The following is a 23,688-nucleotide window of genomic DNA, read 5'->3' on the forward strand; positions in this document are numbered from 1 at the left end:
AAAGAAGGAGCCTCCACCACACTCTGGGGCAGAGAGTTCCACTGCTGAATGGCTCTCACAGTCAGGAAGTTCTTACTAATGTTCAGATGGAATCTCCTTTCTTGTAGTTTGAAGCCATTGTTCCATTGCATCCTAGTCTCCAAGTCAGCAGAAAACAAGCTTGCTCCCTCCTCCTGATGAGAATTCAGTTTCGGGAGCAAAGTTTCTGGAGTGTCATACTTTCTTTTTTGAAGGGGAGAGGATGGCCCAATACATTTGAAAGTTACCAGTTTGTGAAAAGCAGTTACAGTGGACAGAGGTTTTGACATAGACTCCTTCTACACAGTCCTTTTATCTCAGGATTTGATTCCAGATTATTTGCTTATCCCAGATTATATGGCAGTGGAGACTCATACAATCCAGTTAAAAGCAGATAACCTAGGAGGAGATCCTGGGATAGAAGAGGCCTAAGATTGAGGAGACCAGCTTTCAGATTCCTGAAGTACTATGGAGCTCACGCATTGACCTTGGGCCAGTTACTCTCAGCAGGACTGAATGAAAGCAGAGAGAAGAACTACACACATCTTAAACATCTGATTTTCTTTGTGAAAGAGCGGTCTAACAAATATAATATTAAATAAATCAGATGAAAGGCTGATTATATTCTTGTTTTTGCTGATGATGTAGGTTTAGTTTCCCAACAGATGAGGGGTTAACATCCTGTACATTGGATTTAGACACTTTCTTCTCTCTTAACTCCTTGGTGTTTTGACGTCATGACTTGCGAGGAAGAGTAGTTGCTTAATATTGCATCCCTTTTACACAGATTTTGAAACTTTGGTTTCACTTTTCTGTGGCTGGCACAGAGCAATGCCTCGTGAGCAGTAGGCCATGGTTGACTTGGGCAAAATAATCACGTTGCTCTTGTTTTTTCTTAGCTTGCAGTTATCTTTTGAATGCATATTTGATCGTTTATCTCAACCTAAATAAAGAAATCTGCCTTCGTTCACCCTGCGTAGTCTCAGCTCTTGGCTTTCATGTTGTCCTTCTGGGGTCTATCCCAGTTCTTTCTGACAATGTGACCCCTCGTTGGCTACTCCACAGCAGCCTTCTCATAAAGCACATTGTAACATGAAACACCAGCCTGTACTTGCATAATTCATTGCTGTCGGGCCAACCCCGAGAAACATGATCTGTGGAGAGGTTGTCCCTTGCACCAGCTGTTGAGTTGAAGGATTGTATTGTTTCCCTGAAGCCACAGAATTGCCCTCTTCCATGTGTTACCTGGGACTTGTATTACACTGGGATATCTCAGGCTTCTGTGAGGTTTTCTTTGGACTAAACTAGTAACCTTAAAGCAGACAAAAGTCAATAGTTAGTCTTTGTATAAAGCGGTTAAAGTCTGCAGTCTTGAGCAGTATATATGCTTACTAAAGAAGTCTATCTATTTAATTACAAGTTCTCTGGATAGAGGAGCAGATGGGTAGTGGCTGTATTGTTGAGGCAGCCACATTCAACAGCTAAACCAGTGGTTCTCAATCTGTGAGTCCCCAGATGTTTTGGCCTTCAACTCTCAGAAATCTTAACAGCTTAACAGCTGGTAAACTGGCTGGGATTTCTGAGAATTGTAGGCCAAAACACCTGGGGACTTACAGATTGAGAACCACTGGACTAAACCATGCTAATTCAATCCCAGGTCAAGTTGATGATAGAATCATACTGGAGGATGTAGAGATACTTAGAGACGTGTCCTGACAGCTTACAAAATGTTTCCTTATCTATGTTTTCTTTCCTTTTTGAGTGGGACCTGCACTCCTAATCCCAGCAACTGTATGTGGAAGGCTGTTGTGAATTGTCTATGGGCCCTTCCACACAGCCCTATATCCCAGAATATCAAGGCAGAAACCCACATTTTCTGAGTGTGGACTCGGATAACCCAGTTAAAAGCAGATATTGTGGGATTTTCTGCCTTGATATTTTGGGATATAGGGCTGTGTGTAAGGGCCTTAAAAAAGGGGTGCCAAATATTCCCTTCAACTTGCTGTAAAGTTGACTTATTTGCTATTGTGTATCTTAATGTTCTCATCAACCTGTAATGTGTACATTTCTCTTTCTTGATTGGCAGTTATTATACAGAGAGATCACACCACGATGGAGGAGGCCAATGCTGGCCTACGCCGGGGTGACTTTGAGCTCTCGGATGTTTTTTATTTCTGCAAAAAAGGATTTGAAGCCATTGTAGAAGATGAGGTCACCCAACGGTTTTCCTCAGAGGAGCTAGTCTCTTGGAACCTTCTCACCAGGACCAATGTCAATTTCCATTACATCAGCTTACGGCTGACTGTGGTGTGGGTTATTGGAGTCTTTGTGCGGTATTGTCTTTTGCTACCACTTCGGTAAGTTTAAGGATGAGGTGTCTGGTGTAGGGGGGGGGGGCGCATAGAAACTGATCAGCAGTGATATTTTCTAGCAGTATCATTGGGATATTGGAGGTGGTAGGGATAATGAACTTTTTGTAGAAATTAATTTTTGAGGGTTGTGCCAGATTAGACAAAAGTATATATTATTGAAGAGAGCCAGAATAATGTAGTGCAGGGGTCCTCAAACTATGGCCCAGGGGCCGGATGCTGCCCTCCAAGGTCATTTACCTGGTCCTCGCTCAGGGTCAACCTAAGTCTAAAATGACTTGAAAGCACACAACAACAACAACAACAATACTATCTCATCAGCCAAAAGTAGACCCACAATTCCCATTGAAATACTAACAATTTTATATTTGTTGAAATTGTTCTTCATTTTAATTATTGTATTGTTTTTAAGTGTTTTTTGCACTACAAATAAGATATGTGCCTTGTGCATAGGAATTCATTCATTTTTTTTCCAAATTATAATCTGGCCCTCGAACAGTTTGAGGGACTGTGACCTGGCCCTCTGTTTAAAAAGTTTGAGGACCCCTGATGTAGTGATTTGAGCATCAGGCTATGACTCTGGAGAGCAGGGTTCAAATCCCTATTCAACCATAGAAACCTACTGGGTGGCAAAATAAAAATCATGCATAGTTCATGTCTGACCAGGCCACACACTGTCTTGAGGTCTCACAACCTCTGAGGATGCCTGCCATAGGTGCAGGTGAAATGTCAGGAAAGAATGCTTCTGGGACATGGCCATACAGCTCAGAAAACTCACAACAACCTAGAGATTCTGGCCATGAAAGCCTTCAACAATACATGGAACATATCTTGTTCGTAACTTGAGAACTGCCTTTTTCTCTTGAATTTATACTGTTTTAATTGTAGGGGATATGAAAAGATTTGGACAAAGCCTGGATGGGGATGCATATGCATGATCTGGGGACCCAAAGTATGTGACCATCATGATGCAAGATGAGGCATATTATAGACCTATATACAAGACTTGCCAAGGTTGTCTTCACCTCCCTTTCAACTGGGAGAGTATGACTTGCTCAAGGTCACCCATTGGCTTTCCATGGTTGAGCAGGGATTTGAACCCTGGACTCCAGAGTCGTAGTGGTTTAATGGCCAAACCACACACCATGCTTTCTCTCACCTATTAAGAATACAGTGATAAAAAAGCCAAGACCTGATGCCTAGAGGAGGGACGTTTTCTTGTTAGCTGGCGTTTCTTCTTGTAACCGCTTCGATGCTGCTGTGTTAGGATTAGCTGGTCTGAAATGGAGAATACCTTTTGGACTGTCCCTTTTCTTCTCTTTTTCCAGTGTTACTTTGGCGACCATTGGAATAGGTTCCATGATTGTGGGCACCACGCTGGTGGGACAGCTGCCAAATGGGGAGTAAGTGGATCTTCTTTGCATTTGTAACTCATTCAGGAAAAGAAGAGATTGCAAAACAGGATAACAAAGTTTTGACTCGACCTTAGGCAGACTTCTTGCATTGGTGGTGGTATTGTTGCAACGAAGTCCTAAAATTGCTTAGTATGCAATGTTGCCAATGCTGGCAACCTCCTAAAGCATAGTATCATTTTGTAAGAACAGTTTAATCTGAAATGAAACATAGACAATTGAGTCAAGATGAACAAAGAGTCAGGGAAATTGAGAAAGAGATTAGGAAGAATTGGGCGATCTTTGTTTCAGTTGTTGACCTCTGGGCAATGCAGAATGTGGAATTGTCTAGGCTCAACATTATGTTAAAGCTGATCATAGACTGTGCAACTTCATATATTGTGGAAAAATAGAAAATACTTCTGCTTAGAAAACTAGATGTCAAGGACAAGTCTTCCATTGTTGTGCCTGATTAACATTTGTTCTTTCGATAGTATACTTCCCCTCTTTGCAAATGCCCTTACATGTCATATAGTTCTCACTAGAAGCCTGAAGAAGTGGTAAGGTTGAGAAACTGTTCAACTGTGTAATTGACCCTTTGTTTCAGTTTTTCTTTGTCTAGACCTTTGTCCCCTCAGATGTTTTGAACTTCACCTCCCAGATGCTGCCAGCCAACTCTGTTCAGGGCTGCTGTGAGTTGAAGTCCGAAACCTCTGGAGTGCCAAAGGTTGCAAACCATTGATCTGCCAGTGAAGGGCAAATTAGCAACAGCGCTCTGTGCATAAAAGATGGACACAGAATGAGACACATATAAAAGGTTGAGGAAGAGTTTTTCCATGTTCAGGAATGGCAGAAATGCCAGTGCTCATTGAGTGGACTATAAAAACCTCATTCCATATGCATTTCATGACCTTCAAAGCTAGAGAGAAGCTATGACTAATATGGTTGATAGCCTTGTATATGTTTGGATTTGAAAACACCCCCACAAATTCATGTTTGTTAGGTGGATGGCACCATTTTCAATGGAGAAGGAATGCATTTAGAGATGGGAACAATTGGGAGGAAAAACAATCTACAGAAGTCAGTTCCCTTTGGACTTTCTGTGTATTAGATTACAATAAAGCCAAGGCTGTATCTGTACTATAGACTTGATGCAGTATGACATTGCTTTAACTGCCATGGCTCAATGCTATGGAAATATCACTTGACAAGGCCTGTCAAAGAGTGATGATGCCTAGATTCATAGAATTCTAGGGTTGGGAGAGACCTTGTGGGCCATCCAGTCCAACACCATTCTGCCAAGAAGCAGGAAAATCGCATTCAAAGCACTCCCGACAGATGGCCATCCAGTCTCTGTTTAAAAGCCTCCAAAGAAGGAGCCTCCTCCACACTCGAAGCCAGAGAGTTCCACTGCTGAACAGCTCTCACAGTTATGAAGCTCTTCCTAAGGTTCAGATGGAATCTCCTTTTCTGTAGTTTGAATCCATTGTTCTGCATGCTAGACTCCATGGCAGCAGAAAACAAGCTTGCTCCCTCCTCCCTATGACTTCCCCTCACATATTTATACATGACCCTCATCATGTCTCCTCTCAGGCTTCTCTTCTGTAGTAAACTTTGTACTTTTTGAATATTTATTTTATTTATTTCCAACATCTGTACCCTGTAACCTTCTCAACCCCCGAAGGGGGACTCAGGGCGGCTTACAATGGCAACAATTAGATGCCAACACATACAGAATACATACACAATATATCACAACATTACACATTAAATAAAACCATTAAGTTAAAATCTATTTAAAAACATTATTAGCAACCATGTAGCATCTAATTCAGCATCCAAAGACTTTGTCAGAGGCTATCCATTTTCAGTTCATGTAAACATTGCAATTGCTATCAAGCCTGCTCCCCAAATGCCTGGCCCCAGAACCATACTTTATTGCAAGTGTACCCTTCGTTTGCGTCTGATACAATAAATAAATACTTAGAATCATAGAGTTGGAAGAGACCTCCTGGGCTGTCCAGTCCAGCCTCCTGCCAAGAAACAGGAAAATTGCATTCAAAGCACCCCTGACAGAAGGCCATCCAGCCTCTGTTTAAAAGCTTCGAAAGAAAGAGCCTCCCCTACACTCTGGGGCAAAGAGTTCCAATGCTGAATGGTTCTCACAGTCAGGAAGTTTTTCCTAATGTTCAGATGGAATCTTCTTTCTTGTAGTTTGAAGCCATTGTTCTGTGTCCTAGTCTCCAGGGAAGCAAAGAACAAGTTTGCTCCCTCCTCCCTATGACTTCCCCTCACATATATATACATGACCCTCATCATGTCTCCTCTCAGGCTTCTCTTCTGCATGCTAAACATTCCCAGTTCTTCAAGCTGCTCCTCATAGGGCTTGTTCTCCAGACCCTTGATCATTTTGGTCGCCCTCCTCTGGACACATTCCAGCTTGTCAACATCTCCCTTCAATTGTGGTGCCCACAGTGTGATTTTAGGTGTGGTCTGACCAAGGCAGAATAAAGGGGTAGCATGACTTCCCTGAATCTAGACACAAGTCTTGTTTTTATACAGGTCCATCTCTCAAATCTGTTAAGATCATTTTGAATCCTAGGATTTTGTAGCATTGAGCCATAACAGTTAAAGTAAGATGACACTGCATTAATTCTACAGTGTTTATACACCGTAAGTGAGTCTTTAGAAGATGTGGATTTGGGAAAGTTTTCTGTGGATAGTTTCAGCATTTCTTTTTCAGTTCTTGCTAGGCAGACAGAGCTACTGTATTGTTGTTGTTGCTGGTTTCTTGCTCACTGACCTCATCCTGGATAGTGACGTGATATGGTTGATTGCATGATAATAATTGGTGCTGTTGTAATGAAAAATGGCTCTCTCTCTGTCTCTGTGTGCATTTGTTATTCTAAGTGGGTGTTCCTTCTCTTGTAGAACAAAAGACTGGCTGAGTGACCTAGTCCATCTGACAAGCTCCCGGATCCTGGTCAGAGCACTCTCTGGCAACATTTACTACCACAACAAGTAGGTGGAAACAGACATTGTTTCTAATACAGTAGAGTGATGTACGGTTCCTTCTTATGGTGCAGTGTTGTGTGCTTGTAGCAGCAAAATCTTACATAAGCCTACTTTACGTATTATGCAGAATTAGTTGAACAGGTTTGTGAGTATGACTATTTTGGGTTTATTTGTGAATGTGGTTAAAATGTTCCAGTGCAACTCTATAGTAAATTTCTGCCATAGAGTTGTGTTGCAGGACCTAGAGACTCCTAGAGAACTGTTCTTGCAGTGTTTTTTTTTTAATTCACACGTTTCCCACTTTACAAATGTGGAGTGCTGACTGTATGACACCTTTAACTTGATTTGTCATAAGGTTGGAGACATGCTACACTAAAGACTGGGCTGTGCACAAAGGGCTCGCCTATTCTTTGGTATTTCGAATTGGGAATTGATCTATATGTATGGGTGTTTTAATGTAAAGAGTATTAAAAATGAAAGCCTCCGTCTGCAGTCTGATGGATAAAACCAAAAAGCTGCAGGTCAACAGAGTATATCAACAATTCCCATTAGCCATGGTATCAGTGCTATTAGGAGTTAGAGTCCAGTAGCTTTCCCTGTTATTGTCTAGACCAGAGTATTATTATTTTTTTCCCCATGTCAGGAGCAACTTGAGAAACTGCAAGTTGCTTCTGGTGTGAGAGAATTGGCCATCTGCAAGGTCATTGCCCAGGGGGACGCCCAGATGTTTTACCATCCTGTGGGAGGCTTCTCTCATGTCCCTGCATGAGAAGCTGGAGCTGACAGATGGGAGCTCACCCTGCTCCCTGGATTTGAATCACCGTCCTTTTGGTCAGCAGTCCTGCTGGCACAAGGATTTAACCCATTGCGCCATCGGGAGCTCCAGAGTATTATCAATAATCATCATTATCATCTGCAAGGACGTTGCCCAAGTGACACCTGGATGTTTTGATGTTTTACCATCCATGTGAGAGGTTTCTCCCCATGAGGGGACATGAGAGAAGCCTCCTATAAGGATGGTAAAACATCAAAACATCTGGCGTCCCCTGGGCAACGTCCTTGCAGATGGCCAATTCTTTCACACCAGAAGTGACTTGCAGTTTCTCTAGTCACGCCTGACATGAAAAAAATAATCATTAATATTTAAATCCACTGTTTTGTACAGTTTATTGGGCTGGTTTTTGTTAATGCTTTTATCGTCACTCTGGAAACTAAACACAGAGGGAATAAAGTTCTACAGAAAGTTTCTAACATCAACTAGATGTGATGACTGACAACAGGAATGCAGCATTTAGTTATCAAAACAGATTTGTCTCAGTTGCACTGTTTGCGATTGTATTCTCTTCTGTGCCAGTTTATACAGTGCTCTGCTCCACTTTTGTCTGTCCAGTGGGAAGAGCAAGCATGCCCTCGCCTATCCATCACACAGATGACTCATTAAACAAGCACTTCATTGTGAAGCTGGATGGCATGATTCTGTTTTGCCAGTCGAATGTGAAGAGTTGACACGAGTAGACTATTTCCATAGTCGGGGAGTGTCCGCTTCACATATGAGGCTGTCTATATGGTGGAAGAGGAAGAGTTTTACTCCATCCTAAGGAAATTTGCTATTTATTTATTTATTTGCTATATTTTTATACCGCCCCTCTCAGCCTGCAGGCAACTCGAGGCAGTTCACAAGGCAACAATTCAATGCCAACAACATCATAAAAACATTTAAAATATTTAAAAGCATTTACATATCAATTAAGACTATAACACATTAGTAAAAGCAAATCATTTCATCTCCAAGATAAAAACGTAATCCGATCTCATAGTCCGATTGTTCCATATTCCTATGTCCGTTACATTGCCTTTTCAAACGCCTGCTCAAACAGCCAGGTTTTGACTTTTTTTCAGAAAGTCAAAAGGGAGGGAGCTGATCTAATGTCCCTAGGAAGGGTGTTCCATAGCCAGGGGCCACCACTGAGAAGGCCCTGTCTCTCACAAACATATTTGTGACGCAGACGGAGTTAAGAGCAGGGCCTCCTCAGACATCTATGGCAGGCATCCTCAGAGGTTGTGAGGTCTCACAACCTCTAAGGATTCCTGCCATAGATGTGGATGATATGTCAGGAGAGAATGCTTCTGGAACATGGCCATACAGCCCGGAAAACTCACAGCAATCCAATGATTCTGGCCATGAAAGCCTTCAACAACACAATATCATGGAACATATTATTTGAATCAAAAATCTGGGTTAGTGTAGTTCTTCATAAAAATTATGTTTGTATTTGGTCATAAAAAGAATACTTGTAAAGTCTTTGGAGTGGCTTCCAGCTTTCAAACCATAAATGATCTGGAAATTCCTACTGATTGACCTGTACTGCATTCCTTTCAAGTCTTGAAGATTTATCTCTTCACAGTGGCTTTTAACTAAGACTACACTTGTCTTAGTCAGAACAGCTATTTTTAATAGTATAAGGGTTGAATAAAAAGTAATGCCTCCACCTTTGTAACTCCTCAACAGATGGCAATACTGGTATGCAGCAGGTACAGTTCCATTTTGGTGGGAAGCCTTAGCATTGAACAGTTGTGCTGTTAAAGTGCAAAGTATGGAACACTGCGCAGATGGTCAGTCAATGCGACTTAAGCAATGTGCAGTCATTGCATTTTTGACACCTCAACATATTTAAACTTACTCACCCAATGACGCACAGTACTCACATCAACACAGTCACCATAAACACCTTGCATTCTCTGATGAATCTCCTTTGGGGTGACACTTTCTGCTGTCAAGGATTCAATGACTGCACATTGCTTAAGTCGCATTGACTGATTGCCTGTGCAGGGTTCCATACTTCGTACTTTAACAACACAACTGTTCAATGCTAAGGCTTCCTGCCAAAATGGATCTGTAGAGGAGAGTCTACTGAACAAGCCAGTGCCTGCCTTCTGTTGAGTTATGAAGGTGGAGGCATTAGTTTTCATTCAACCCTCGCATATAACTTTTTTGTGCTTATGCCTGTTGAACCTATTATATATTGAATGTGCAGTATGATTCCTGTACCAGTGACACCAATTCTGCACTTTCACTTAGATGTTGGTTTATTTTGGGATTTGGATGGTTCGTTGTTGTATGTGTATCTATGGATGTAGCAAGGCATTTAATGTTTGCCTTTTTTGTTTGTTGGAATCCTCCCTGACTCCTTCCAGGGAGCTAGGGCAGAATATAAATAAAGTATTATTATTATTATTATTATTATTTACCCACATCTGACAAAATAAGTCATCTCTAGGGATTTTCTACATCCTAAACTATGCACTGTGGAATTAGTGTCAAGTCAATACAAATTTATGGTATGGTTGCGCAGTGGGTTAAACTGCTGAGCTGCTGAACTTGCTGACCAAAATGTCGGTGGTTCAAATCTGGGTAGTGGGGTGAGCTCCCACTGTTAGCCCCAGCTTCTGCCAACCTAGCAGTTCAAAAAATGCAAATCTGAGTAGATCAATAGGTATTGCTCCAGCAGAAAGGTAACAGCACTCCATGCAGTCATGCAAGCCACATGACTTTGGAGGCGTTTACGGATAGTGCCGACTCTTCGGCTGAGAAATGGAGATGAGCGCCAACCCCCAGAGTCATAGAATCATAGAGTTAGAAGAGACCTCGTGGGCCATCCAGTCCACCCACTGCCAAGAAAGTAAGGTTGCTTACCTGTAATCATGTTTCTTCTAGTGGTAACTGTGAAATTCACACCTGTGGTATTTCCCTGTGTCCACGCAGCTGACTCGGATCTTTCTTGAAAGCTTTTCCTAATTAGGGACTCCAGCCCCGCCCATCTACTCCTAATAAAGCCAGGCAGCGGGGCTTGGAGCCTTAATTCCGTACCGCGAAAGACAGTCGGAGATAAAAGGCATGACAGAATGTGGGGAGGATGGGCGGGTTGTGTGGATTTCAGTTACCACTAGAAGAAACATGATTACAGGTAAGCAACCTTACTTTCTTCTGCGTGGTACTGTGAAATCCACACCTGTGGTAGACTAGCGAGCAGTCCCACGGATGGTGGGTGTCATGCTAGTGCAGAAAAAAGTACTGCTCTCCCAAAAGCCGTCTCCTTCTTGGCAGCTAAATCCAATTTATAATGGGAGACAAAAGTATGCGGTGTTGACCATATGGCCACCCGACAGATATCATGCAGAGGCACACTGTGCAAAAAAACCATGGAGGCTGCCAATGCTCTAGTGGAATGAGCATGGATCTGAACAGGTAAGTCCAGTCCTGCCATTTCACAAGCTAGCCGGATAGCTGCAACTATCCAGGCCGCCACCTCTGGGTAGAAACAGGAAGGCCCACAGTATCCCTACGGTACTTAACAAAAAGTCATAGTGAGTTCCGTAATGGAGCTATGCGGTGGACATAAAAAGCAAGAGCCCTCCGCACATCAAGAAGGTGCAAAGACTGCTCCAGGGGAGTAGAAGGATTTGGAAATAAGGTTGGAAGGACAATGTCCTGAGACATATGAAACTATGATGCTGCCTTAGGTAAGAAGGGAATGTCTGTGCCCAGCATGACGTTATCCTTATGAAATTTCAGGTAAGGACTATCGACTCAAGAGCCATAAGCTCGCTAGCGCGACGAGCAAAAGTAATAGGCACTAAAAATGCTGTTTTCCATGATAGATGGAACATGTCAGAAGTGGCCATTGGCGCAAATGGTGGTTTCATAAGGGCGAAAAGAACAACCTCCAACCTCCAAGAGGGGGCACAGGCCTACTTGGGGCCAGAAATTTGTAAAGCCTTGCAGAAATCTCTTTACAAGAGGATCGGATAAAGGAGAGGGAAGAGAATGCTCGCTTCTAAACGAATCTATATTTGCCAGATTGACCTTCAAGAATGATAATGAGAGTCCTGAATCTGACAGAGAGATCAAAAAATCCAGGAGGAGGGAAGTGGAAGCAGACAGAGGCTGAACCCTTTGCTTTTGTGAAAAAATGCAAAAATGACACCACTTAAAAATGTAACAATGTTTAGTGGCAGGTCTCAGGGCAAGGTCCAAAATGCCCTTTACTGGTTGAGAGAGGGCTGAGGCTGGAGCTGCCACGCCGTCAACCGGAATTGAGTGACCTGGGAGTACGGGACTGGGCTGTTGCCCATAGCCAGCAAGTCTGGCCTGAGTGGCAACTGAATGGAGCAGCTGCCTGCAAGTTGGAGCAGAATGACAAACCATGGCTGGCGGGGCCACCATGGTGTGATGAGAATGCAATCTACCTGCTCTGCTTGAAGACGAGAGACCACGCTGGACAGCACTGGCAATAGTGGAAAGATGTACAGGAGGGTGGATGTCCAATCCAGGAGGAAGGCATCTCCCAACAGCCTGTCTGGTGGAGGCAAGACGTGCTCCAAAGAATTGGCACTTCATGTTGGCGGGAGAGGCAAACAAGTCCAGAAGGGGAGTGTGCCATCTGACAAAGAGTTCCCATGCCTGGGAAGGAGGAAGGGACCATTAGTCAGTATAAACTGTCTGACTGAGGGAGCCAGCAAGAGAGTTCTTGATGAATGGCACTGATGGTTATGGTATACCAGTCCCAGATTCTGATGATGAGGGCAAGCAAATCACAATCGTGGTGGTGGTAGTAAGGTGGACAATACTGTCCATGAGCAAATGAGAGATAAGGTGCAGTGCCATTTCTACTGCGAGTAACTCCAAACAGTTGATGTGCTCCATGCCCTTTATGGCCGCCTAAGGACCATGGATGGTGTGACCCTTGAGGTGAGCTCACCACACTGAGAGGGAAGTGTCGGTTGCTAACATCGCCCACACAGAGATTGGAGCAATGAGTCCACTAGTTGAGAGACCTGTGGATGGCTAGAGGGACAATGACACATTCATTGGGCTCATCCTGCATGGGATGAAGTGCCCGAAGAAACCAATTCTGGAGAGGCCGAAGGTGCAAACAGGAGAAAGGAGTGGCAGCTGTGGTGAATGCCATGTGTCCCAAAAAGCACTGGACATCCTTGGCATGGATGTATGGCGTCTGCCAGACTCAAAGAGCTAATGAATGCAGATTCAGAAACCTGTCTGCTAGCAAGTAGGCCCTTGCATGCCAAGAGTCCAATACAGGCCCATGAATTGGTTGTTTGGATAGGCTGAAGAAGAGATTTTACCTTGTTGATAAAAAGACCAAGCGTCTGCTATAAAGACAGAGTAAAGTGAATGTTCCTCTGTAGATACTCACAGGACTGTGCACCAGCAACCAGCCAGAAATATAGGGGTAAACTACTACCCCGTGCACCCAGGGATGAACCGGCATACAGCCATCTCCTTAGTAACACCTGTGGAGCTGTGGAGATACCAGAATGAAGAACTTGAAATGAAAAAGCCTGACCCATGTCTTGCTGGATAACAGAGGGAGGATGGTTGGTAATGACAATACCTGAAATTTGCAATATGCAATATATGCATAAAATCCTGTAAGGTCCAAACCTGGCCAAAGCCCACTGCCTTTATTGGAAACCAAAAAACAGCTGGGGAAAAGGAAAAAGAAGGAAACATAGAAAGATGTAAAGAAGCTACTGCTCCTTTTGAAACAAAGTAATTACCTCCTGCTAGAACACAGGAGGAGGAGTGGCCCGTAGAGTCCCTACTGGGGACAGTTTGAAAAATTCAATTGCATAAACATGCTCTGTAATCTCCAACACCCATGAGTGAGAAGAGATCTAATGCCATGCATCTAAAAATGATGAGGTGGAGCTCCAAAAACTGGAGCTGAAGGGTTGGAGGCTATGAAAGAAGAGAAAATGCATGCGAAAAAACGATTGGCCCTGATCTACTTCTTCCCTTTAGTTTGTTGTCACCCCTGGATAATTAAGCTGAGGGGCTGGCCACCACAATCTAGGCTAGATTGTGGTAAAAAGCCAAACTTAGAAGTAGGCTATGTTCTGCCATGGGCAGTTATCCCGCCATTGCTCTGCCTTCTTTGGAGAGGGTAGAGGATCTACACATGCTGGTGGATGGCTGCTGCAACTTTAGTACTGTATCGGTGCTGTGCTTAGCCGTAGCGTTGTGATGAGAAGCTAAGGTGAGATACTACTGACAGAAAGCCCTTGGGATCTGTTGATGTTGTAGGGGAAGAAGATCCAAGTAAGGTGCTGAGCTATGCCACAAGAGCACCTGATAGGCTGCCATACAAGCATGGTAATGAATCATGCAAGTGAGTAGGCTAGCAGTGGGGTGGATCTTCTTATCACAGTGGATTAAACAACTTTGACCACAATAAAGTTCAGTTTAGTAGGCTTAACTAACCACTCTGCTGAAGAGGTGCGTATGCAGTAAAGTGCATTTACAAACTTAGAAATTCCAGACACAGATACAGGAGTTGCCCTTTGTTTTTCTCCAAGCTTAAGCGAATATGGAAGTGCTGGGAGAACTGTACTTGGAGCTTGTTTCTGCTGTTGCTCAACTGAGAAAAGCAGATCCTCTAAGCAATCAAGGAGGAAAAATTAGGTAACACATCCCCTAAGGAAGCTGGGATGGAAAAATCCTCCTCAAGAGTAGGAGAAATCTGCTACTTATAGGAGTCAGAATCTACATCAGACTCATTGACTGGTTGCAGCTGAAGGAAGCACCAGAATGAGCTTAGGAAAAAGTTTTAATAAACTCCTGAAAACCAAAAGAAGGGACTACAAATCCTTGAAAAGGAAAGGAGGGTGCAGTTTGCCTATGCAAAAGAGTAGCAACCTACCTGTTGAGGCATGGGCCAAGTGGAGATGGGGCCCAAAAGACACAGTACTTACAGTCTGAGCCGTCACTGAAGCTCCCAGGCAGCATGACGCAGAGGGAGGATAGTAGCCCGAAGGCCCCTCCAAGGAGTTATATTCCATGGGCTTAGACCCAAAGCCTTGGCAGCCATCACTCACACAGGTGGCTACCTTGAGTCTCCCCTCCCCTGAGGGGGGCAAAAGCATGGCAGGAATTGTTGCAACCCAAAGGCCCCTCCAAGGCGTTATATGCCATGGGCGTGGAGGCAAAGCCTTGGCTAGCCATCACTCACACAGGTGGCGTGGCTGCCTTGAGCCTCCCCTCCCCTGAGGGGGGCAAAAGCATGGCAGGAATTGTTGCAACCCAAAGGCCCCTCCAAGGCGTTATATGCCATGGGCGTGGAGGCAAAGCCTTGGCTAGCCATCACTCACAGAGGTGGCGTGGCTGCCTTGAGCCTCCCCTCCCCTGAGGGGGGCAAAAGCATGGCAGGGATCGTTGCAGCGTCCACTGCCTGCTGGGGTAAATGGGGCAGGGAAAGCACGGGCAGTGAGAGCAAGCTGTCCTGAAAAAACAGAGACAGCTGAGAGGCGTGGCTGCAACCCAAAACAAAGTTATTGGCACAAAGCCACAGTGGCAGTTTGTTGCCACAAGCTCTACCAGTTCCTGGGTCTGTAAGGGGTGGTAGGCTGGAAAAGTCTTCTTCCCTCCTGCTTTCTGAGCGAGGGGAACAGAAGAAAAAGAAGGTAAGTTACTGCCCATTGCCAAAGGCAAAAAAGTCTGCGCCTCAGAGGACACGGCTTTTTTTTTTTTTTTAGAGGAAGGGAGTGGGTTTGTCCTCCCACTAGCCTAAATAGGATAAACAAAGGTCCCAGAACACAAGTTGGAATTGCTGTCTGTTAGAGTAGTCAAACTGGAGTCCTTGAGTCAAACCAATAGTTGTTTTAGGAGAGAACACCGAGTTGTTGCTGCTTTCGCGGACAAAAGGAATTAAGGCTCCAAGCCCCGCTGCCTGGCTTTATTAGGAGTAGATGGGCGGGGCTGGAGTCCCTAATTAGGAAAAGCTTTCAAGAAAGATCCGAGTCAGCTGCATGGACGCAGGGAAATACCACAGGTGTGGATTTCACAGTACCACGCAGAAGAAGCAGGAAAATCACAATCAAAGCACCCCCGACAGATGGCCATCCAGCCTCTGTTTAAAAACCTCCAAAGAAGGAATCTTTACCACACTCTGAAGCAGCGAGTTCCACTGCTGAACAGCTCTCGCAGTCAGGAAGTTCCTGTAGTTTGAAGCCATTGTTTCACATCCTAGTCTCCAGGGCAGCAGAAAATAAGCTTGCTTCCTCCTCCCTATGACTTCCTCTCACATATTTATACATGGCAGACACAAACAGACTTGATGTCAGGGGAAAACCTTTTCCTTTTATAGTATGAGGTATAGTATTTAGTCTTACATTAACTCTCAAGCAACCAGAAATTGCATTGATTTGTCATCTAATAATCCCCTTGGGTGCTAGGGAAGCTGATGTACCACAACATTGTGAGTAAATGTGTTCAATGTAATTGCAGGGAGAACAAACCTCAGAAAGGAGGAATTTGTGTTGCCAACCACACGTCTCCGATAGATGTTGTTATCTTGACCAATGACGGCTGTTACGCAATGGTACGTCAATCTATTACGTGTTTTGCAGTAGTGAGGACCAAGAATTGTGCAAAGTCTTTACAAAATCACTCCAAACTGGCATTGAGCTGTAGCTGACTCCTAGTTTCTGGTAACTCTGAAGAAATCAGTGTGCTCAGTGCAGTTTTCTCAGTGAAATTCCTAAGAAAGGAGCTGGATGCTTAAGCAAGTTACACTGAGGCTGAGGATCCATCACAAATAGTATAAGTAATAGCTATTGGTGCAAATGTTTTCACTTAGAGCAGTGGTTTCTCATGTTTGGGCCTTCCAACCTTTGGGCTGAAATTCTTATAATTTTGCAATCTAGCTGAGGGTTCCAGGAGCTGAAATCATTTGGAGGGCCAAAGTTTGAGAGCCATTGACTTACAGAGCCAAAATTAACAGTCTAGCAATGTTTGAAAAGCTTTATTTAGTACAGTATGACCCCACAGATTCAGTATCCACAGCTTCACTTAACTCACGCTCCAAAAATATTCTGCTTGGAAGACTTTGTGAGTCTCTTTAGGTCCTCCAGTGCGATTCTGTACTATGCTTCTGTTCCAAAATTTAGGGCTTGCTATATTTCATAGTTTCAGATGTCCACATTGGTTTTGGAAGAAATCCCCAGCAGATACAGGTTTGTACTGGACCAGTTCATGGTGCTTTAGAGAATACAGTGACACTTTTCTGTCCATGAGTTACCTTTGAAAATGCTCCTGACCCAAGCTTCACGGGCTGCTTCAGACAGCTGATTTTGGGTGTCATGAAACAGTAGCTAATTAGTTATTACAGTAGTTGGATTTGTATTACCAGAAATAATGAGAATTTATATTTTCTACTTTATTTGCCAAAATAGCTTGGCTGTTTCTGAGTACTGTGCACTTTGACTTGAGTAGGAGGGCAACAACAATTTGGTGCTCTGCTCTGGCAGCAAAATCTCTTGGGTCAATCCTATTCTATGTGTATGTCATCATCATAGGCAATCTCTTGTGGCTGAATATTTATTATTTATTTACTTTGCTTGTATACCGCAGTTTCTCAGCCCGTAGGCGACTCAACGCGGTTCACAACAAGAGAAAAAGTCAATCCAACAGGCATGAAAAATTTAAAAACCATTAAACAACATAATATACAGGGTAATAACACATCAATACCAACACATTAACGTCTCGTAACTAGAATCATGATCCAATTCGTCGTCCAAATTCCAAATATGATTGTCTTCCAAGGGTAGAGTCTGATGACTGGTCCATAAGTAAATGTGAAGCCCTATTCTGGATCTGCATGTTCTGTCACAATGAAGACATAGATTTCCAGATGCAAGGTGTTCTCAGCAAGGGTTTGTTTGAGGCACCTTCCTTTTGGCACATTTCACCCTTTTGCCCTTTTCAAAGTCCATAGCACCACTGGTAACATCTGACCTCCAGTTAGAACACTTGAGGACCACTGTTTCCTAGTTCTCGGTGTTTAATCCACATTTTTAAGGTTAGTTTTAATCCATCTTTAAATATTTTTGTTGTCCACCGATATTCCATTCTTGAGCTGAGAATAAAATAACTGCTATGGGAGGCAGTGACTGGGCATTCAGATAATGTAGCCAGTTCAGTGACGTCAGTGGCAAAGAATCCTTGTTTCAATTCTGGTGGTCTCTGTCTTCCAAAACATTGACATTTGTCCATCTGTCTTCTTCCCAAGATATTTGCAGGATTTTCAAGGGCAACAGTGATGGAATCTTTCAAGAAGTCTAGAGTGAATTTGATGGTCCATGTTTCATAGAAGTACAGTTGAATTGGAAAGACAATAGCTTTATAAACAAGCAACTTGGTATTCCTACAAATGTCCTGATGATGTATGGCTAGAAGGGAAATACGAGATTAAGAACCTTAGGTCTCCCTTACAAGATTCAGCTTGGCAGTTTGAAAACAGAATTGGTTAATACACAAGAGATTGGTCCATCTATTCCGGATGCTTATTAATCTAGTTTTGAAATAAGCTGTTTGGAAGGAGCTACTATTGACTTAATTGTGTTGTCTTTTGGTGGGGTTGGCTTACAGGTTGGCCAGGCTCACGGAGGCCTGATGGGTGTCATTCAGAGAGCCACTGTCAAGGCCTGTCCGCATGTCTGGTTTGAACGATCTGAAATGAAAGACCGCCATCTAGTGACAAAAAGGTAGGAAATCCGCTGGGATTTGGTTCCAGCTCCCACTGTCCATATTTTCTCTCTAATTCTGTACTTTTGTATGATAATAGCTAGGGAGGTAAAACATGAAAGCCGGGCAGAACTTTTCCAAATTTTACATACTATGAATGTGTTGGCAAGATAAAATTTTAAGTACTTATTTTAACTGAATACCATTTAGGAGAGTAATGAAGGAGTTACTGACATATTTTTCCTTCTCTTCAGACTGCGAGAACATGTTGCCAACAAGGACAAACTCCCCATCTTAATTTTTCCAGAAGGTACAAAACCAAAAATGTCTTCCTTGTTTTTAATTGCAGTTGAGCCTATATGTCTCATGTTGTTACATGTCAAAATTTCATTTTGTAGTGAGGAAATGGGAAAATAGTGCAGTTGGTTCTCCATTTCCACGGATTTCCATTTTTTTGCCTTATCGGAAGTTGACCACATTTAATAAAATGTTCCCTGTTGTTCTTCACATTTCTAATGTAAATTATTAACTCCTTTATCCATATTTGCCATTTTCTCTGTAGACAAATACCATTTATACATCATTTTATTGAAAAATCTCTTTAAGATAACAACACAAAGTAAATGTCAATCCCTTCCTCCATTGTTCTATCTTAAGCACATTTCCACTATTGTTCCATCTCAAAGTTTGTATCCAATGTTTTGTGCTCATTTTATCATAGTCTTGCCATGTGTTGTGTGTTTTTGGTTTTTGTTACTGATTTCTCTCCTCCACATTCCCAGGTACTTGCATAAACAACACCTCAGTAATGATGTTTAAAAAGGGAAGTTTCGAAATAGGTGGCACTATATACCCAGTTGCTATCAAGGTAAGGATACAGAAATATTTTTATTTGTATTCACAAACTGCTAATGTGTAAAAAGTTCTGCATACAACTTATCTAAAGATATTTCCCAGTGGAGAATGGATAGAGCAGTGGTTCTCAACCTGGGGTCCCCAGATGTTTTTGGCCTACAACCCCCAGAAATCCTAACAGCTGGTAAACTGGCTGGGATTTCTGGGAGTTGTAGGCCAAAAACATCTGGGGACCCCAGGTTGAGAACCACTGGGTTAGAGGAAGAGGTGGACAGGACTGGCCTTTAATTGCAGCAACTTAATTCTTTTCTGAAAGCAGTGGTGCTGGAGGTTATCTGCTCTTGGTGTGGATTCTTGCTATCTCCAGTGAGCAAAATAATTTAGACTTGTAGCATCCTAGTACAGAGTGCCATTGTGGTGAAGTGGTTTGAACATTGGGCTATTATTCTGGAGACCAGGATTAGACTCCTCACTTGGCCATGAAATCTACTGGTTGCTCTTGGGGGAGCCATGCACACTCAGCCCATAAGTCATGAATTATTTGAAGGTACACAACAATAAGCAACCTAGTAGACATATTCTGAAATCGCCTTTTGCATGGGACAAAATTTACTCCTAATCTCCTATTTTCTTTGGCAGTATGACCCCCGGTTTGGCGATGCTTTCTGGAACAGCAGCAAGCACGGTATCGTGAGTTATCTCCTACGAATAATGACCAGTTGGGCCATCGTCTGCCACGTGTGGTATTTGCCGCCGGTAACAAGAGAGGTATTTTCCATTTGCAATACTATCAATATAAGAGCAAGTAAATACTTTTCCTAGGGCCCTCTGGTGGCACAGCAGGTTAAACCACTGAGCTGGTGAGCTTGCTGACCGACAGGTTGGCAATTCGATTCCGGGGAGTAGGGTGAGCTCCTGCTGTTAGCCCCAGCTTCTGCCAATCTAGCAGTTTGAAAACATGCAAATGTGAATAGATCAACAGGTACTGCTCTGGCGGGAAGGTAACAGCACTCCATGCAGTTATGCCGGCCACATGACCTTGGAGGTGTCTACGGACAACGCCCGCTCTTCGGCTTAGAAATGGAGATGAACACCCCCCCCCCCCCCGAGAGTCAGACATGACTAGACTTAATGTCAGGGGAAACCTTTTTCTTCACCTTAATACCTTTCCTATTGGAGCTCCTGTCACTTAAGGGTCACCTATCAAACCTTTTCCCCCTTTCCATGTTACACTCATTTTCTCTTTCTAAAAGTTCACACTTGACTGGACTTTATAGCATTTGTTTTCATGTTGTGTTGATATGGGTTGCAAATAATTGGCTCCTAAGTACTTGTTGGTTGGTTTTGCAGGAAGGAGAAGATGCTGTTCAGTTTGCCAACAGAGTAAAATCTGCCATTGCTCGTCAAGGAGGACTTACAGAACTACCCTGGTAAGAACCAATGGAGGCTAGTACTTCGGGGAGGGGGGGGGGGAAGCAAGTGAGCTCTGTAACAACAGCAGTATCTTCACAGCTGGTGACTGAGAGATCTAAATCAGATCCAAAGGCTGCTGTCAAAATCTTTTTCAGCTATCTATGCCAAGATTCTCATTTTGTATCAGTTTAAGTGCTTGTTTCAGAGGTGAAAGATATAAGATGTGTGAGCACACTGATACAGTCCTTTACAAAAGAGCACTCCCTGTGAGAGTTTCCTTTTGGAAATTTCTTGGGTGGGAATTTTGTTACAAAAAGGTGCGTGTGCATAATTTTGTCTTGTACAGGTCAGGCCAGGAAAGGTTGCATTTGGTGCATCTAATGAAATTGGAGGCTAATATTGTCCGGGAGGCCCTGCTCTCGGTCCTACCTCCTTTGCAGGTGCAACTGGTGGGGACGAGAGACAGGGACTTCTCAGTAGTGGCTCCTCGCATATGGAACACCCTCCCCAATGAAATTAGATCAGCACCTTCCTTCTTGGCCTTCAGAAAAAAGCAAAAACATGGCTGTGGAACCAAGCATTTGGGCAGTAAGCAATACAAGAAATGAACACAGATTATGTGCAATTGTTATTTGACACTGGAACAGCCTGGACCATGCTTCTGGATTGTGTGATTTTAATGTTTATATGGATGTGTTTTTAAACCAATGTTTTAAAGTAATTACATTTTATGATTTAACTGATAGTTTTATTTTACTGTTGTTTATATGTTAGGTTTTCATATTTTCTAAGGCATTGAGTTTTGCTGTGAATATGTTGGAAACTGCTTTCAGTTCTCCCTGGGGTGAGAAAAGTGGTATATAACTGAAGTAAATAAATAAATTGTGCTGCTGAACTCCCTGATGGTTTATCCTGATTATTTATAATGTATAACTACTGCCCCCCTGCTAGCACAGCAGGTTAGATCGCTGAGCTGCTGAACTTGCTGACCAAAACGTTGGCGGTTCGAATCTGGGGAGTGGGGTGAGCTCCCACTGTTAGGCTCAGCTTCTGCCAACTTAGCAGTACGAAAATGTGTAAATGTGAATAGATATCGCTTCTGTGGGAAGGTAACGGCACTCCATGCAATCATGCTGGCCACATGACATTGGAGGTGTCTATGGACAATGCCGGCTCTTCGGCTTAGAAATGGAGATGAGCACCATTCCCCAGAATCAGACACGACTAGACTTAATGTCAAGAGGAAATCTTTACCTTTACTTATGACTATTGTGGCTCGGAGGGCCAAATAAATAATAATTAATGTATCTCCCTTTGTTGTCTGTTGCTTTAAGGGATGGAGGTTTGAAAAGAGCCAAGGTGAAGGAAACGTTTAAGGAGGAGGAGCAGAAAAATTACAGCAAGATGATAATAAGAAATGGAGCATCATCAAGTAAACTGGCAGACTCGGATTGATCTCTTCCAGCTGATCTTCCTTATGTCTCATTGCTATAGACAAAGTGTGGATTTTCCCCTCTGTTTAGTCAAAATAAAGCACCAGGGAGAGGCAGTGGAGGGCGCTGCTTTTTTCTTTTTCTCATTGGTGTGCTTGCGTCCACCGGTGAATTCCTGCTTTTGATGTCTGGAAAAGAGAAATGCATTGAAGCAGAACAGAAATTCCCAGTTGTATGAATGGGCTGCAGCTCCCGAATCCTTGCCCAAAGGGAATGTACATAATAATAAAATCAAGTTATTTAATTGTGCAAATGACAGTTGCATCATTCATGTGGTTATGGAATGTCTGAACATTTTTTTTTCCTCACTGGTCACTCTGGATGGGCTGCTGTGTTTGATTGTTTGAGTAGATGGTCTTACATTTCCAAGATTGTTTTACTGGGTGTGCATTTTGTTGTCTTTGCTGTTGATGAAGTGTTTTGGGTAGAGAGTAAATATCTGAGCCTTAGGCTAATTAGCTGGAAAATGTAAAGTCTCTAGTTGATGATCCATGACAGTTAAAATGAAGGACTGAAACAGACTGCAAACTTACTTTGAAGAGGAGAAGAGTGAGTTTGCTTGTTGTAGAAACCCACCTCCTCTTTGCAAAACATGCTATTTAAGAAGTCTAGAAAACCTGTTTCAGACAGTATCTTCCTCTGCAGATACCATGCACAACAGAAATGGGCAGGTGATTTTGGAAGTTCTTAAAAAAAGACTAAAAGTTCAAAGAAAAAAAAACTGGAGGTGAACAAATGTATAACGCAATGCACTTCTCTCACAAACTGTGTTGGCAATGGCCTATGTGTATATTTGTCACTTAATGTCTGAGAAATATGTCATATTGCCTTATTGTAAATTAAAATAAAAAAATCTATATTTCTAACTTGTGGTTGTTTTAATTCCTTTGCCAGAACAGAGTGTATAATTTATAGTTTAAAAATAATCACCAGAACCTTAAATGCACTAACTGTCAGGTTTTAGCACAGCTGGTAAATCACCAGCAGCGATAAGATCTACCAACTGAGAGGTTGCCAGTTCAAAGCCCCAGCTTGGCATGAGCCCAGCCTACTGTTTACCTAAGCTGTTTGAAAACACCTTAGAGCAGTGGTTCTTAACCTGTGGGTCCTCAGATGTTTTGGCCTTCAACTCCCAGAAATCCTAAAAGCTGGTAAACTGGCTGGGATTTCTGGGAGTTGTAGGCCAAAACACCTGGGGACCCACAGGTTGAGAACCACTCCCTTAGAGCTGTAAGTAGAGAAATTAGGTACCGCTATGGTCCTGGTGACAAGAGTGGCCTCTGTGTAATTGGAGGAAATGTTTAGTTAAGTAAGAAGAGGCTTATTACAGGAAAGCTGTGCACCAAGTGCTAAACTGGTCACTACAATTTTAAGTACGATAGTTTATTTACAGCATTTCATTGCAGGCTTCTTTTGTAACATCTCAGTAGCACACAATCAAATAATTTGGACAATTTAAATGATAAGACAATAAAGGTAGTACAAACACTTGCGAACATTAAACAGTGGCACAGACTGGAGATTTAGCACAGCTGGTAAATCAGCAGCAATTATAAGATCTATCAACCAAAAGGTTGTACATTCGAAGC

General features: G+C 43.0%; 1 protein-coding gene across 1 annotated transcript in view; it reads left to right on the forward strand.

The window, feature by feature from the left end:
• GPAT3 (glycerol-3-phosphate acyltransferase 3) overlaps positions 1 to 22,965 on the forward strand; it is a 39,462-nt gene extending 16,497 nt beyond the window's left edge. Inside the window, exons 3-12 of the mRNA XM_060779298.2 lie at positions 2,105 to 2,375; positions 3,716 to 3,790; positions 6,710 to 6,799; positions 16,098 to 16,191; positions 18,243 to 18,358; positions 18,593 to 18,648; positions 19,121 to 19,206; positions 19,833 to 19,961; positions 20,544 to 20,623; positions 21,941 to 22,965. Coding sequence (XP_060635281.2) covers positions 2,105 to 2,375; positions 3,716 to 3,790; positions 6,710 to 6,799; positions 16,098 to 16,191; positions 18,243 to 18,358; positions 18,593 to 18,648; positions 19,121 to 19,206; positions 19,833 to 19,961; positions 20,544 to 20,623; positions 21,941 to 22,061 — 1,118 coding nt within the window. The 3' untranslated portion in view covers positions 22,062 to 22,965. The remainder of the gene's footprint in view (positions 1 to 2,104; positions 2,376 to 3,715; positions 3,791 to 6,709; positions 6,800 to 16,097; positions 16,192 to 18,242; positions 18,359 to 18,592; positions 18,649 to 19,120; positions 19,207 to 19,832; positions 19,962 to 20,543; positions 20,624 to 21,940) is intronic.
• Positions 22,966 to 23,688: the final 723 nt, after the last annotated feature.

The sequence above is a fragment of the Anolis sagrei genome, chromosome 5, assembly GCF_037176765.1.
Source record: "Anolis sagrei isolate rAnoSag1 chromosome 5, rAnoSag1.mat, whole genome shotgun sequence".
Taxonomy (NCBI): Eukaryota; Metazoa; Chordata; class Lepidosauria; order Squamata; family Dactyloidae; genus Anolis; species Anolis sagrei.